This window comes from Lepisosteus oculatus, chromosome 12 (genome assembly GCF_040954835.1).
Source record: "Lepisosteus oculatus isolate fLepOcu1 chromosome 12, fLepOcu1.hap2, whole genome shotgun sequence".
Classification (NCBI taxonomy): domain Eukaryota; kingdom Metazoa; phylum Chordata; class Actinopteri; order Semionotiformes; family Lepisosteidae; genus Lepisosteus; species Lepisosteus oculatus.
In genome coordinates, this window is record NC_090707.1 from 26,282,316 (window position 1) to 26,298,626 (window position 16,311).

The following is a 16,311-nucleotide window of genomic DNA, read 5'->3' on the forward strand; positions in this document are numbered from 1 at the left end:
AATCCTTATTTTTGTATGCCTTATTATTTGGATACACCTTTATTTTCTATGTTGGAATAATTGACTTATCGAAAATTTATGTCATCTAAGGTTTCTTTGTAAACCACGTCCCAGTGTGTGTACTAAAAACATGCTTTAAGTTCTTCCGTACTTTCCTGTATCCTGTGGATCAGATGGTTTTGTAGGGTTACCTGAACCTCCACTCAATAATGTACATATTCTGGGAGAATAGCACATGTGACTAAACCTTAGACCTTGTTGTAAGCATTTTCAACCTCAAGATGCATACCATGTTTCCTTGGTTACCGAAACACCAAGAGCATGTGATCTAGTGATAATCACCACAACAATCCTTATATGACCATGTCCTCTGAAAACACAGCCAGATTAATGTGGTAATTAACACAATGCAACAACCCGAATTCAACACAGTGGTGAGGTTGATCTGCATGAATTCAAATCAGAATGGCTTCTGTTTAGTAAAATAGGTTTAGTAGAAATAGCATCAATACAAACAAAGACTTGGAAAGTGATGAGGAAATGGATGAAAATAAAGAATTATAAAAGTGCAAGTTGCTGAAATATAAAACAGTAAGTGTTAAACTCTAATTCTATCTGAGACAAAAGGCATGAAAGTACATTAAGTTCTCATTAAGATAACCATTTTTACGCTATCAAGTATTGAACCAAAGCACAAGGTGAATGCACCCTATTCCTTTCAGAGGTGTGCAAATGAGAGAGCCTGGTATGTTCCTATTGCTTATATTCTGAATAGTGAGGATTATAATAGTGAGTAGGCATCACCTGATCCATGACATTATGACCACGCTCAGGGGCTCAGGAGCTGATCCAGCGTTAGGGAATGAAATAGGTGATATGATAACAGTACTTCAAGCAGTCTTTTATCAATAAGGAATGAAGGATGATATTTTATTGGGTCATAGTTCTGATTTGCTGCACAAGCAACAGGAGGGGGTTGTACCCCATTTATCCACTAGAGGGGTGACTTGGTTTTCCAAACTGGGCCCCTATATTGATGTGAATGGATCAGAATAATCTGTTTTCTAAATTCTAAATCCTTTCAGTAATGCCTGTTACAATCAGAATTCTGTTTCGTTTGTTTTATTATTAATTGCTCTTTAAGGCCAAACAAGTGATATCTGCGGGCATTTTTTTCTTGAGGTTTAATGCAATTGTTTATATTTCTTGATTTGATGATTTGATGATTTTAAGTAATGTTTGATTAGTTTCTTAACAATAGTTCTTCATTGCATTCCTTGCTAAGTAGTGGACCCAAATGTATGGCCTTGTCTCTGGTGTTAGTGAATCTATTCTCCTGATTTGAGAATCACCAGGCCTTCTTTGTTCTTATTATCCTACTTTATCCTTTTTAACACGCAGCAAATCTTTCTTGTGGCATTATTTTGTTCTCCATTGTTGTAATTTCCATTTTGTTATTTGATTAAATGGCTTGGTGGTCTGTGTGTGCGCATACACACTTGTGGCAAGTTGGCTCATTCTTTGATCATCTAGGAGAAGAAGTGCACTGCACACCACTGTTAAAATGTACTACTACTCCTAACAGACGTTAGTATTAGCATTGGGATTTTATACTATTATAAATTAAAATCAATTAATTTTGGCCTTTATAACTTTGAATGTAAAATAATTATTTAGGTTATTGGTGGTCTCCGTTTTTCGTTTGAAGGCAGACTTATGTAATCATTTTGTATGTTTTTTTTTTTAGTAGAAAGGTGTCATCAGTGTGTAATTTATCAGTTATAGGTATTACTTATCACTTAGGTTGTTCAAGTAGGTAGCTGCGTCAGCATGCATAGCCTGCAAAGGAACAAGTAAAGGTTTATTCCATGCTGAAAAGAAAAGAAACAGTATTTCGACTGTGGAGCCTTCTTGGGGTGTCGAATAAAGCTTTACTTATTCCTTTGTAGCCTACACATGCTGACGCAGCTACTGTACCTACTTGAACTACTTCACCCTACTTCTGCTGCAACCCACTATGCCTTCTGCTAAATCTTTCTCTAGATTTTCTCGGCATTCCTTCTCCTCCTCCCTTCTACTTGCCCCCTTCTTTCACCAAACCAGTATTCTGTCTCTTCTCAGTGATCTGTTCCAAGACCAGGCTCTCAAACCACCTCCTACTCCTTTACAGATGTTGTCATTATAATATCATTCCTACAGGATTTCATCTGAAATTTAACACTTTTTCCTTTAACGTTGACACCTCCCATAGTAACACTCAGAGACTTCTACAACAATTTTTGAGAAAACTAATACTTCCTACCATTTTCTCCCTCAATCAACAGATTACCCTTTCTGACAACAACATCAAAGAAGTTAAGGACTTTTTAACAGCTAACAGCTACACATCATCTTCCCTTTATAATGAACCTCATCAGATCCCTCAACTCCAAGCTTTACTAGTCCCTTCCTGCTGAGAAGGATAAAAAATCATCAGAAAAAAATTATCAACACCCCCACTACCTCCACTAATCCTAACCTTGTTGTTATTATACCTCAGACCTTTCCCTTTCACATGATGAGCGATTACTTGTCACTTAATCACTTATCAGTATGAAGTTCATTTATTAATTTATCACTTATCAGTTTTTAAATTTAAAAGCTATTAGAAGAAATGATACAGAAAGATGATGCAGAGTGATTTCATAGTCTCATGTCTGTGACATATATTTCCAAAATATAGATTTATTAAAAATATAATGTTCTGTTTAATTTAAACCTTTTTAGCAAACAGACTGTTATTTTAGTTATCATAGATGGCATCCATAGACCATAGATGGCATCTATGCTGCTTTTTACCCATGTGTGTGAGCCTCAGGAATAAAATTTAATGGTAGATGATATATTGTGAAGTCAGGATGCTTAAATAAATTCAATCTTTGTATGTTTATGAGTAAGCTGGCATTGTAAGGTAGGTATGATGTGTAAAAACATTAGAATAATTCTTGTTTGGTTGTTTTAGTTTATTTACAAATTTATTTTTTAACTGCAAGCTGAACTCTATTCAGCATGTGAAACAAAAAACGAATGGTAAAGAATTATTCTTGTCTGGTTCAACAAGGTTTGAGTTGTACTAAGCTAGTGCCTGGTGCACTATATCCCTGTTTAGCTGGCCTGACTTTCTATAGTGGGAGTCTGTTGTTCTCCTTCAGTGGTCCCATCTCACTGTCTGATTTGGTTTCTCACAGTGTTGGCAAAAGGGAGGGCCTGGGGGCAGGGAGTGACCTGGTTGGGGCAGGTGGACCACCTTTCCAATTCTCTGTCCTTCATCAGACTGTTTCAGAATACTAAAGTCTGCATCTACTCAGTGTGGCCCCACGTTGTGTCTGAACTTTGGAGCACTACCCATGCTGAAGATTACTGTAGCAGAACACACCCCTGCATAGCGTTGAAGTGAACTCTTCTTTTTTATGAAAGTCACTGTGTTTATTCACCTGTGAGCTGTTACATTCCACTGGTTTTCTGAGGAGGAAGACAATACATGCTCCCTGTTATACCTATTCCTTAGACCAAGTTGTGAATCACAAAGTTATAACATGTTAAACTCATCTCAGCTTTTAGTCTTAAAGATGAGAAAAAGTTTCATACAAAAACACACTTTTATGTCGGTATAGTTTGTTACCATATAATGTGTAAAAAACAGCAGAAAGTTATACATTTAGGTCATCCTTGAGCAGTTAACAAAGATCATAATCAGCTCCTTTCTGTTGATAAGATCCTTTCTGTTGCTGAATCACATATAGGATACATGAGTTCCAACTTCTCTCAAAAGACCTTAAAGAAAGCTCCACCAACCAGGAGGGTAAAAAAAACAGTAAAACAGTTCTTGAGGACCTAATTGTTAACTCCTAACAGTCATAGGTTCCTTTAAGTGTTTTTGTCATTTTGTGCCCCCAGCACTTTCTTCATTTTCCCAGGTATGTTCTGCTTTCATTTCCTTTCTTCCTCAGTCTTGGGAAGGAGACTTGAATTACATCTCCTTGCTGGAGTTCTTTCTGATGGCAGTGGTACAGCCCCTACTGCCACCAAAGTTTTTCCTCCTCCTGCTCCATGTTTAATTGGCTATGGGGAAACAGGAAGGCTCACTATGTTTGACCCATGCCACACTAAATCTTGTACATCCATCCTCTCATGTTCAGTCAGCGTAATCTGAATGCATTTTGCACAGTATTGATTCCTAGGTATTTTACTTCTTTTTCTTGGCTGATACCATGTTGTTTTGACCAGTTTTCTCTGCATCTCCTTCTCCATTCCCGTGTAATGTCTCTTTATGGCATATTCAGACCTGTTTGTTATTTGTTTCCAGTGTTCTTTCATTCATGTCTTAGTGTTCTTCAGCTGGAGACTATGATTGGTCTTTTAGGAAATAAGGTGATACAGGGTCTTGTTTGTTGTCCTGTATCTCTAATATTTTCGCATGTCTTAAACTGTGTTGTTTGTTCAGGGGACTGTGTCATTTACCTTTTTGACTTCTTTCCGAAGGTGTGCTTTTGACCCAAGTTTCTTCAGCTCTCCTGTTCTATTTCAGAATCGTGCTGTTTTTCACCCCTCCTCTCCACTCTTTCTTTTTCTCTCTTCCTCTTCCTTTTCTATAACTTACTCCTTCCTCTAATGTCATCTAATAGATCAGCCTGTTTGATCCTCACAATTTCATCCTGTACGATGACAAGACAGGGACTGGTAACAGCTCATTGACCTTAGTGTGGTTTTTCCCCTAATTCATAAAATGACATTCCAAACATATATTTTTCTGTTTTGGTAGTATTTGCATATGTAATTCACTCTTTTGCAGATCTAGATAGTACTTAGCAAGTGATTCTGGCTCTTATAAAGAAGCTTTTTAGTTTTTTTTGTGATTTTCTGATTAATATTTTGTACTGTCAGTTTAGACTACCACAGGAGCTGCAGCAGGAAGCAGACATTTTTTTCAGTGTTTATAAAGCGTTTCTACTGTTATTTTCACCTCCTTGACCTGTTACTCGTGTGTTTCGTTCTTTAAAAATGGCAGTATTCTCATAGTGCTCATTATCAAACATTTTAATAGTTCTTACTTCCATTAATGGATAATACTTCCATTATCACTGCACTGTTTGCATATGAAATTGTTTTAGACTGCTACAGTAGGTCCCTTTCTTAAACTTCATTGTTTTTTTATTTCACTTTATTAACCATATACAATTTCGTGCAGTAGAAATTTGTCTTTTTGCATACTCCAGCTTGCTCTCCATGAGACAGGGACAGGGAGGCACACAGACAGGGAGAGAGAAGCTTGGGGTCAGAGCACAGAGTCAGCCAATTATATTTGCTACCCCTGGTGCAGTTGGTGTTAAGGGCCTTGCTCAGAGGCCCAATGGAGTAGGATCCCTCTGCTGGCCCTGCAATTTGAACTGGCAACCTTCCAGCCACAGGAGCAGATCCTTAGCCACAGTGCCACCGCTCTGCCCGTGTTCCACTTTGTTCTGTTTTGTGAACAAAACACAACTGTCTTGTGTTGTGTTTCTGTGGTATTTATAAATATATTTTCCAGTTTGAAATCCTTGAGTTTTGTTACATTTGTTACACTTGATATTGCATTCACTAATTCTGCTTTTATATTGGTGATTAATAAATTATAATAAAAAGTACACATTTTCCAAAACGAAATTGAGTATTGATAATTTTCATATCTGATCCATAATAGCTCATTTGGGTAGAGCTGTTTAGAAACCGGTTTTGATGGCATTAAGCAGACAAGAAATCACATGACACCTAGTAATCTTTTTAATTCACCCTTCCTGTGCTTCTACTGCTCCTTAATGCACACAGTAGTAGAAGTTACTTTCTGTAGTTGTACTCTTACAAGTTGGCCGTGAAGCGGTAACTGCATTTGTACCACTTTAAAGCAAAAATGTAATGAGTGTTTTGTTTTGAGAAATAAATTCCAGAGTAATTGATGTACATTTTTTAAACTGAATCTTTAACAGAAAGCTTTTGTTTCAAAACTAGTTATGTCACTCAATGAAATAAACTATTTTTTTCTGGTACCTGATTGGGGCTGTATGAACAGTACTTTGCTGACATTATTTCCAAATGTTCTTCTGAGTCACAGGTTACATGTCCAGGAAGTTTATGAATTACTACTATCACTTTATGTTCATTTGATAACGTGATCGTGTTTTTAACAAGTCTCGCTTGTGGTATTATTATGTCTTGTCTTAATTCTGAGAAAGAAAGACACATGCTAACATAATTGTTAGTTAAACAAAAATATGAACAACCAGAATGGCAATAAGAGAATTGTAACTTAATACATGCAGTTATTTTTTCCATAAAATTACTGCCATCAACAAGTTGCGAAAGGTAAAAAAAAAATCTAAAATGTAGGATGTCACACCCCCTCCTCCTATCTCTACCTCTCTGTAACTATCAAGCACTTAACGTGCACAAAGGGACTCTGGTCACAGAAGCAGGACAAGCTGACTGTGTTTTTTTTCTGCTTCCTCCTCAGATGTCCCACGCTGCCACTAGTGCCTTGTGTCGCTCCATCAAGTTGCAGTGTGAACTGTACCCCTCTCGCCAGATTGCCATCTGTTTGGACCCTTACTGTGGTCTGGGCTTTGCTCTGTGGTGCCTGTGCAGGTTAGCAGGATCTTCATTTCTTTACCAACACTCAGACAAATGCTAAGTGGGCACTAAGTTAGTTTTTTTTCTCTACTACAGGGAAAACAGACAACATTTTCTAGTTTTCTTTTACATTTTCCTGGAAAAATTGTACACGAATAAACCTCTGCTTATTCAATTTTCTAACTACTTTATCCAATATAAATTATGTACATAGGGTGGGAGGGGAGCTAGAGTCTATCCCAGCAAGCAACAGAGTCAAGTCAGGTTACCCAATGGATGAGATGTCTGTCCATTGCAGGGAACACAGAGATACAAGGATGCATAATCACTCCAAGGCCAATTTTCAGAGAAACCAGTTAATCATACCAGCATGTCTTTGGACTGAGGGAGGAAACAAATGTGAACACGTGGAGAACATACAAACTGCATGCAGATAGCAACCAAGGTCCAGAATTGAAGAAAGGGCCTCAGCTCTGTCAATTTTGATACGATCACCTCAGTGTCAGTCAAGTGTGTGTGATATTATTTTTGGGTGCTTTCAATGAAATTGTGTCCATAAAGTTTACTTTTGTAATTTCACACAGTGTGTACTCTGGTCATCAGTCCATCCTGGTCCCCCCACTGGAGCTGGAGACGAATGTGTCTCTATGGCTGTCGGCGGTCAGTCAGTACAAAGTGCGGGTCACCTTCTGCTCCTATTCAGTCATGGAAATGTGCACCAAAGGCCTTGGCTCGCAAACTGATGCTCTCAGGGTCAGTCTTTTTTTATACCTTTGCTGCTCTGCAATTCATTCAGTAATATTTGCTGTCGATCCAATGGCTTTAAAGCTTTTGTTCTGAGTATAGCCTTTTTAAAATTTAAGATATATTTCACTGGACTTTAAAAAAAGACTTAGCACACGCTTGTGAATTCTGTATTTAACAAGTCTGGTTATTAGCTCTAATGAAGTGCCTGAATTTGTTACATGTAAACTATAAATTGTTTGACACTTTCTCCATGCACCTTAATGCTATGTTCCTCTGTATTTCTTATTCATAAAAGACTGACTTAGCCTGAAGTTTTAATGTTTGATACATGTTTGAAACATCATATTACATCATCATACTCCTGATGTTGTCTTATTTTTTAATTAAGATATAATTTTTTGGTTTCTGGGTAACCAAGACTAAACTCTTCTCTAAAAAGAAAATATATGTCAACTGTTCTGCACCTGTTTGTGACCCAGTCCTTCCTGTGTGTGTAGAGCCGTGGAGTGAACCTGGCTTGTGTGAGGACATGTATGGTGGTGGCGGAGGAACGGCCCCGAATAGCACTCACACAGTCTTTCTCCAAGCTCTTCAAGGACCTGGGTCTGTCTGCCCGTGCTGTGAGCACCACCTTTGGTTGCCGTGTCAACGTTGCAATTTGTCTGCAGGTGAGTGCTTCTCCACAGGAGCTGGAGCGGCAGGCTTCAGATGAGAATCAGGAAAGGAGAGTCAGAAATGTGGAGTGTTTCTTTTAGTAAAAGCTGTGTTTCAAGTTGTATGGGTGTTAATTAATCTCACCCTTTGACGCTAATATCAATATGTATACATCTATTTGCTGTTCTGTGTTGGTGCTTTTTAGAAACCATGTTCTTTTTGTAGGTATTCCCGTGTTTTATTTACTTTGAGTACAGTTGCACAGTTTTCACATTGGCAAGGTTTCCATTTTTTAAGCTGTCAGTTAATCTTGAATTAATTAAATATCTCCTTTCTAAGTCATTTGCCAGTAAAAGCTTTAACCAGATGACCAAGGATTTAATTGGAGCTACTTGATTAGATAATAATTACTTTGAGATGACTTGGCTAGTTTTCTCCCCCAGCAATAGTGAAAGTATATTACTCAGCTTTATTCCATGCTGAAAAGTGAAGAAAAGAAACAACATTTTAGCTGTGAAGCCTTCTTCAGGTATTTGAACCCAATGAAAGAAGGGTCCACAGCAAAACCATTGTATTTCTTTTCTTTTCAGCATGGAATAAGCCTTTACTTGTTCCTTTGCAGCCTGTGCATGCTGATGCAGTTACAGTACCTAGTTGTATTACTCAGCTTGGTTAAAAGCTTTTTCCTTTTTATTCAAGTACTGTAACTGCATTACACTATATTTAGATAATATTATTTTCAAGCATTAAAGCTGGACAAACCATGGTTGGTGTCTTAGATTGTTTACTCTTATGTATCTTTTTCTGTCACCTTTCAGAAGGGGAAGGTAATTGACCCTAGTAATTAAGGTGTAGACACACACTCATACCACATACAGGCCTTTCAGTCATGTGATTATTCTTATCAGGAGCAGTGTTCAGTGGGCACCTGCTTTAGTGTGGTTACACTTGCCTTGGACAACCAATCAGTCATAGCTAATGCTCCTCCTGATTCATGTTCATTAATCTTGTTTTGGTAACAATTCCATGTTTTCATATTTCTATTGTTTCACTGGTGCTCCACGATTGATTTCCACATTCAATCCAAAACTAAAAATCCATTGATTTTGCCCATCAGACATCATTTTCATTGTTTTCTCTTTTTTTATAAAACGTATTTTTTTACCTTTAATAGACAGTTACAGTGCCTGTAGAAAGTCTACACCCCCTTGGACTTTTTCACATTTTATTGTGTTACAACATAGAACTATGATGTATTTAACTGAGAATTTTGCCACTCATCAACACAAAGTACTCTATAATGGCAAAGTAAAATAAAATCCAGACATTTTACTACATTAATTTAAAATAAAAAAAACAAAATAATTGAATGCATAAGTATTCACCCCCCACCAGAGTTAATACTTGGTAAGACCACCTTTGGCAGCAATTACAGCTATGAGGCTCTTTGGGTAAGTCTCTATCAGTGTTGCACATCTTGACACTGGAATTTTTGCCCATTCTTCTTGGCAAAATTGCTCAAGCTCTATTAATTTGGATGGGGACAGTTTGTTAACAGCAATTTTTAAGTCATTCCACAGATGCTCAATTGGATTAAGGTCTGGGCTTTGACTGGGCCACTCCAGGACATTAACCTTTTTGTTTTTGGAGGATGTTTAGTCCTTGGCAGATTCACAGTTGTTCTATATTTTCTCACCTTTTTAATGATGGACTTCACTGTGCTTCGATGTATATTCAATGCCTTGGAAAGTTTCTTAAATCCCTGCCCTGACTGTATTATTCAAGAACCTTGTCTTGGATCTGCTTGGAATGTTCCTTGGTCTTCATGGTGTAGTGTTTCCTTGGAAATGCACTAAATGGGGAAGCTGCCAGACACAGGTATTCTGTACCTATGTAAATATAGGTAGTTATTCTGAAATCATGTGAAACACCTCAACTTTACTCAGGTGGACTCCAGTAAAGTAATTATGTGACTTGGAGAAGAGAGTTGGTTACCTCAGAGGTAATTTAGGTGTGTCAAAGCAAGGGGGTGAGTACGTATGCGTTTTATTATTCTGTTTTTTAGTTTTAATTAATTTAGTAAAATGTCTGGATTTTTTTACTTTGACATTATAGAGTACTTTGTGTTGATGAGTGGCAAAAATTCTCAGTTAAATACATCATGGTTCCATGCTGTAACACAATCAAATGTGAGGGGGGTGTAGATTTTCTATAGTATGTTTTTATGGTTTTGATATTTTTACTCACCTCTTCTGTACAGCACCCTGTATGTTGTAAAATAAGACCTTTCCTACAGATTCCATTAAGAAGATAAGAAATAATTGTGTTATCCTTTTTGTCTGATCCCCCAATCTTACTTTTCTATTTTTGTTTTATGTTCATGGTACCTGTGTTTGTCTCTCTGGTGCCTTCCTGTCTGTCTGTCCATCTGTGCACACTGTCTGTGTGGACTCCCTGTGGGTCTCTCTCACTCTCTCTCCCTGGCCTGTCTCATCTCTGGGTCTGCTCCTTTTGTCAGCCTAACAGGCTGGGGAATCTGGCTGAGCAGGTACAGTGACGCCTGAGAGTGACTGGGGAGTGGATTGTGTGATGTTGACTATGTTTTTTTTTATATAATTATGTGGGTTACGGTTTATTACTGGTAAATATCTAAACCTTTTTTCACCTTTTATAAAACTTATTATAGAATTTAAGATTACCTATCCACTCAATTGTGAACAAAATCCTTCAAAAATATATTTTAAAGTAATTTTAAGTTACTGAACTTGATTAGTTATACAGTAGCTATTGTAGAAATGACTGGTTCATTTTAACTCCATTTTTGTTTGTAGATTCTCATTAGCCTAATTAGGCAATATCCTGGAGTTAAGATTAACTTATTTTTCATATTAAGAAAAACATTACTAATTAGATGAAAGTCGTGATTGTTAGATTAAAGGATAAAACTTCATTGTGTCCCATTAGCTGGCAAACTTTGCACATCTTTGCATATCAGAAAATATGGTAATTAGACAAAAGCTTGACTGTTGCCTAGTGCATAGTTATAGGTGAAGGAACCACACCTCTAAGGTCTTTTACCTCATGTGTCCCTGATTGATAAACTGTCAGTACGCTTACAGATGCGGTCATTCACAATGTGTGGTAAAACCCCATACTGCACGAAATTATCTGCAGTTTAGCACGTTCTACCGCAGTACATGATTAGGTGGCCAAAATGACCTGACATGTGGCACGAGTGGTTGTTGGTTGTTAGTGAAACGATTGCTTCATTTAATCTCTTTAACTGTGCATGTTTAAATCCGCTTGATATGGAATATTAATATGGAATGTTCTAACTAAAGGAAAATTTTAGTAGCTAAGCATAAAAAGAAGAGAAGCATAATGTGTCTGAAGGTCATAAACTATATTAATTTAGGAATATAAACATATTATAGTAGTTTAAATAAAAAATACACACCAGTATTCCACTTTCTTCATGATCATTTTAAGCATCAAAGTCTTTCATTTGGTAATATACTGTGGCTATTTTGGAAAGGTTTTCACATGCTCCTTCTAACTATATTAAGTTTCTATACTTTATAAAATGTTATAATGTTTTAACCTTTTCTATAAATAATTGCGCTAATTATTGCAGTAAAAAAAGGAAACTTATGGAATCGCATATCTAAAGAAATTAATAACAGTATTATTATATTCATATAGCTCAAATTATTACCGTAGTACCGTAGTACACTTTCTTTGTAAACATCTGCATCAATTTGACTCATTCACCCACGATTACATTTTGCCTGCCCTTTTCAGGTACAGCGTAAGTTGTCAAGTGGTGCGTTGGTGTGATGGGTTAGGTGTGTGCCTTATATGCTGGAGGTTGGGGGTTCAAACCCAGCTTTCGCCATGAGTTTTTTTTAAACAAATAAACATTTCTTTGAAAAACTAAAATGGCAAATATTATGGACACTATATTGACATTTTTTTATATTTCTAAATATTGCAACATGCTCAAAACTAAGTGATTTATTAATAACAACGAATAATTTCAAACTGCTACTGTACTGCCACTACAGTATAGCTTGTGGGAAATACATGTATACATACTGTACAGTATGTTGAAACCATACCAGGACAGTGAAGACGTGTTACACCTTCAAGTAAGCCAGTCACTGTTGTTTACTATGTTGAGACGAGGTTGTGTAACTGCGGAAATTATTCTGTAAACTGAAGAGTTATAGAGCAGACATGTTGTGTATCACCTCATAAACTTGTTAAAATGTTCCAATTTTGATGCAATACAGCAATGTAGTTGAAAGGAACATGTTTCCAAAATAACCATAACTGAACGAGTTGAGGGTTTTGATAATAATAGAGAAATCATAGCAATGACCCCGTGTTGTTTCATGCTAATCATGCATACCCAACTGAAAGAAGGACACTTAAATCGACACAAAAATACTTTATTTTTTCATCAACAAAAAGTAACACCATTCTCTCGTTTAAATGTATTATTTTGTTGCTGCACAGACTGTTAAACCAAAGGAAAAGAGCGCCACTTTCTTTAAAGCCTTTAGTTGATCTGATCACATATTTGTTTCCAATTATGCAAAGTAAGTTTTGAGAATCTCCAATTCACCATGCCTATAATGGTTTTTCAGAGATTGCAAGGCAAGGCCCTTTTGCTTCTTGACTCATCGAAATTTATGTATGTGGTCCACCCACAGTAAATTTCAAAATTCACAAAATTACAAAACAGAAGGGCGGCATAACGGTCGGCTCTGGCTTTCCCATCTATGCCGATGCACTGCATGTACAATCTCTCCTCCTTCTCTTGACTGATGGGCAAAAGTTGGATATCTGGGACTGGTTGCATTGGCACCTGTGAATTCTGCTGTGTAGATGATGCTTCCTGAGGGGACAGCACCGTTCAAGGTGGCAGCTCTGCTGTGGGCGGAGAGCTCTGTGGAGATACGCATTCTGCCAGGTAAAGCAACCTGCGTGGTGGGGAGAGGCACTTTTCAGGAGATGAAGGTCTGTGCAGAGACAGCTGACCTAGAGTTTGACTGCAGGAACATACTGTCTCCGGCTTCTACATCTTTAGGAGTGTCTCCAACCTCCCAACCCTTCCCAGCAATGAGTCGTACTGCTCCCATTGCTGCCGAAAAAACACAGGTTCTGCTTTTACAGGCTGGCACCCTGGCCAGTGGTCAAGGGCAGAGACCCACAGCCTGTGGCAAGATTACAGAATACGTGTAAGAAAGAATGTTACGTGGTGGTATTCAGCAGTTGTGGAACAGATGTCAAAATAAACTTTTGCTTTTCATCCGTCTTACCGGTTTCTTTTTCTCTGTCCTGGTATTCGAAGATCATTTCGCGTGTGTGGTGTTTTCTTGAAGAACAGGCTGTGAAGAAATATTAATAATAGAATGTATAATTCAATACAGCAATAATACCTTGTATTATGCACTATAATCGAGTATTCCAGATGAAGCCCGCTGTATTTGCTTACCCTTCGCACTTTGCAAGCCGAGGCACCTGAAGCACCACGTCTCTTCCCATAAAAAGTATTTGTCTCCATACTATGGCTGTTGTAGTGCAGGCTCGTGGATTGTTTTGTAATGGAAACTCAACTTAACCAAATCCCTTGGTGTATTTATATTATATTCTCACGTATGAGTAAAATAGGCGCACCTTCCAATGAAAGACAGGTTCCTTTCTCCCAAGACAGGCAGGAAACAGTCTAAACTCGCCACACTCAGACTGTTAACTCGATCAGTCTTTTTTAATAGTCTTGCAAATGTGCTCACACTGTAGGATATGAACTCGACACACCACACATTTACTGTTCATGTCAAACCAGTTGCTTTCCTTTGCAGATGCACTCAAGTTGTGTTATTTTTTTTCTTCATAGTCTCCGCTTTATACAGTATGCCTATTCCAGAGACATTTTCATTCTTGATAACTATGTGGAGAGAGCATGTAGATTCCAAAACACTCTACGGCAGCAGAAGTGGGCAATTACCTGCTTGAAAACGGATGTGTTCCCAAAAGCATATACTGTACAATTATTGCAACATTTGCAAACATTCCCGATACAGAACCACGTCATCTACTCTACATTATTCTATTCTCCATAACAGGAGAATACACACTGTATTAATTATTGTTGCTGCTGGGCTTCGAGCTTTGAGTCGCCTACTTACTTCTTCGACTAGCTTGAAGAGAAAGTCATTGCCCTGCGTTTTGTCTATCATTTAATAAAAAGGTCAGTGTAGATCACGTTATTTATTACCATGTGTTTATTTTGGTGCTTTACATTTACGTTTATAATGGAGAGTCCCCATTACCCCCAGCGGGCAAGGACATTTTCATATTATTTTTATTTATTTTTGATTAAAATCACAAACACGTGTTTAATTAAATGCTTTTATGGATTCACAATCTGACAATGCAAGACAGAACAAAATTATCTGTGAAATCAAATTCCCAAATATCAACCACTGTGCTCAACAATCTTAGGAAGAACACGAAACAGACTGTTAATAAAATTGTTGCAACTTTTTTCTGTCAGCTCTTCCTCACAGATGAGTTCTTGCTTTGTGCTAGGTTTCGCCATTTTCTGAATATTGTCGTTATATAAAAATAGTCCACTATTATAGCTTGTTGTTGGCAACAGTGTGAGTGTATCTGAATGATTTATTATAAGTGATGGTTTCGTCATGCAATTCTTTAAATTAAAGGAGGGAAAAAAGAGAACTGTACTGTCACCATACTGCGACTGGCTTGTGCCATCTGTATGCCTGCCGTTCATTACAATATTAATAATGAATGACCATGGACGAGCTGTAAACTGAAGAGTTATAGAGAAGACATGTTGAGTCTTGTCTTTTCAGCTTGGAATTTTAACCTTTACAGCGATCCTTTTGGCTGTATTTTGTACATAGCTGGATGAGTAAAAATAGATTGCATTACTAACTAGAGTAAGAAAAGATATTTAACACATACAGTATCTTTATTGGCTTTTCCATATTAAATATGAAATGAGGAAATATTAACTATGTACAAACAACAAAAAAAAGAAAACGGAAATAAGAAGGCAGAACGTGATAAAACATCCAGACAGTTTGCATATTTACAAATAGCTTATACAATGGCAGTGATTCAAAACACAAGTCACATAGGTGTTTGTTTTTTAACATAGATACATGTTGTATATAAGGCTTAAATGTATTACGTTTCATAAAGTAGTTCCCCTAATTTAAGTCTTTACTCCCCTTCTCTCTAGATGTTACCCCTATGATTCTCTAAAAGGTTTCTAAATGAATCCCATATCTCTGAATTCTCCTATTTTTTTATTTTAGGGAATAAGTAATCTTTTCCAATGCAAGGCAAGAAGTCATCCCCTTCAACCAATGTGACACACAAGGACTTTTTTCCTGTCTCCAAACACAGGCTATCACTCGTTTTGCTTCCAAAAGGCAGATGGTTACCAATGAACATTCCTTTTTAGTCATCCTAAGTCAGGAATATTAGGATTGAATTGATTAGGTTTATGTGGTGTGATATATAATCTTCCAATCCACTTATACTTTAAGAGTTTTAAGCTAGTATTAATAGTCTGAGACTGAGCTTTCAAACAAGTTTGCCTCCACTCTTCCTCAGATATGTCTTCTTGTATATCTGTCTTCCAAGATTGAAGCCTACAATTAAATAATTCTTTCGATTTTTCAACTAGTACCCTATACACCAATGAAACCTGTCCCCTTCCTTTTGAGTATTTTAAGACGTAAATTCTCTTAGGTGGATAACGGAGGTTGGTCCAATGAGTGATTCTGCTTCGACAGGATATAATTTCTCAGTTGTAGATACTTAAAAAAGTGGGTTTTTGGAATATTGTAAGTGTTTCTAAGATCCTCAAAAGTCATGTATTACCCATCTTTATAAAGATCTGATACCTGCCTAATACCTAGATTTGACCATAATTTAAATCTTGGATCAGACATCCCAGGACAAAAATTTTCATTACCAAAAATAGGAGTAAACTGAGATATCTGTGAAACCTCACCTAGATATGAAAGGGTCTCGTGCCAAATAATGTATTTTTAAGAAATTGTTTTTTTTTTCAATTTTTTCAGTTTCCTAATATCGGATGAAAAAAGATACAGATTCAGTGTGATCTTAGCTATTCATTGAGTTTCAGTCAGCATCCAAGCAGGTGGTGAATCTGTGTTAAAATAAAACATAGCAGCCCAGATCTGTGCTGCCCAGTGGTACCAT

General features: G+C 37.2%; 1 protein-coding gene across 6 annotated transcripts in view; it reads left to right on the forward strand.

Moving 5' to 3' along the window:
* Positions 1–16,311, forward strand: part of dip2a (disco-interacting protein 2 homolog A) — a 269,946-nt gene that overhangs the window by 237,113 nt on the left and 16,522 nt on the right. For 3 of the 6 annotated variants that reach the window (XM_015359260.2, XM_015359263.2, XM_015359264.2), the window contains 4 exons: positions 6,527–6,657; positions 7,227–7,395; positions 7,887–8,057; positions 10,562–10,591. In XM_015359260.2, the coding sequence (XP_015214746.1) occupies positions 6,527–6,657; positions 7,227–7,395; positions 7,887–8,057; positions 10,562–10,591 (501 nt within the window). The remainder of the gene's footprint in view (positions 1–6,526; positions 6,658–7,226; positions 7,396–7,886; positions 8,058–10,561; positions 10,592–16,311) is intronic. The other 3 variants (XM_006636662.3, XM_015359265.2, XR_001479789.2) reach the window with 2 other exon arrangements.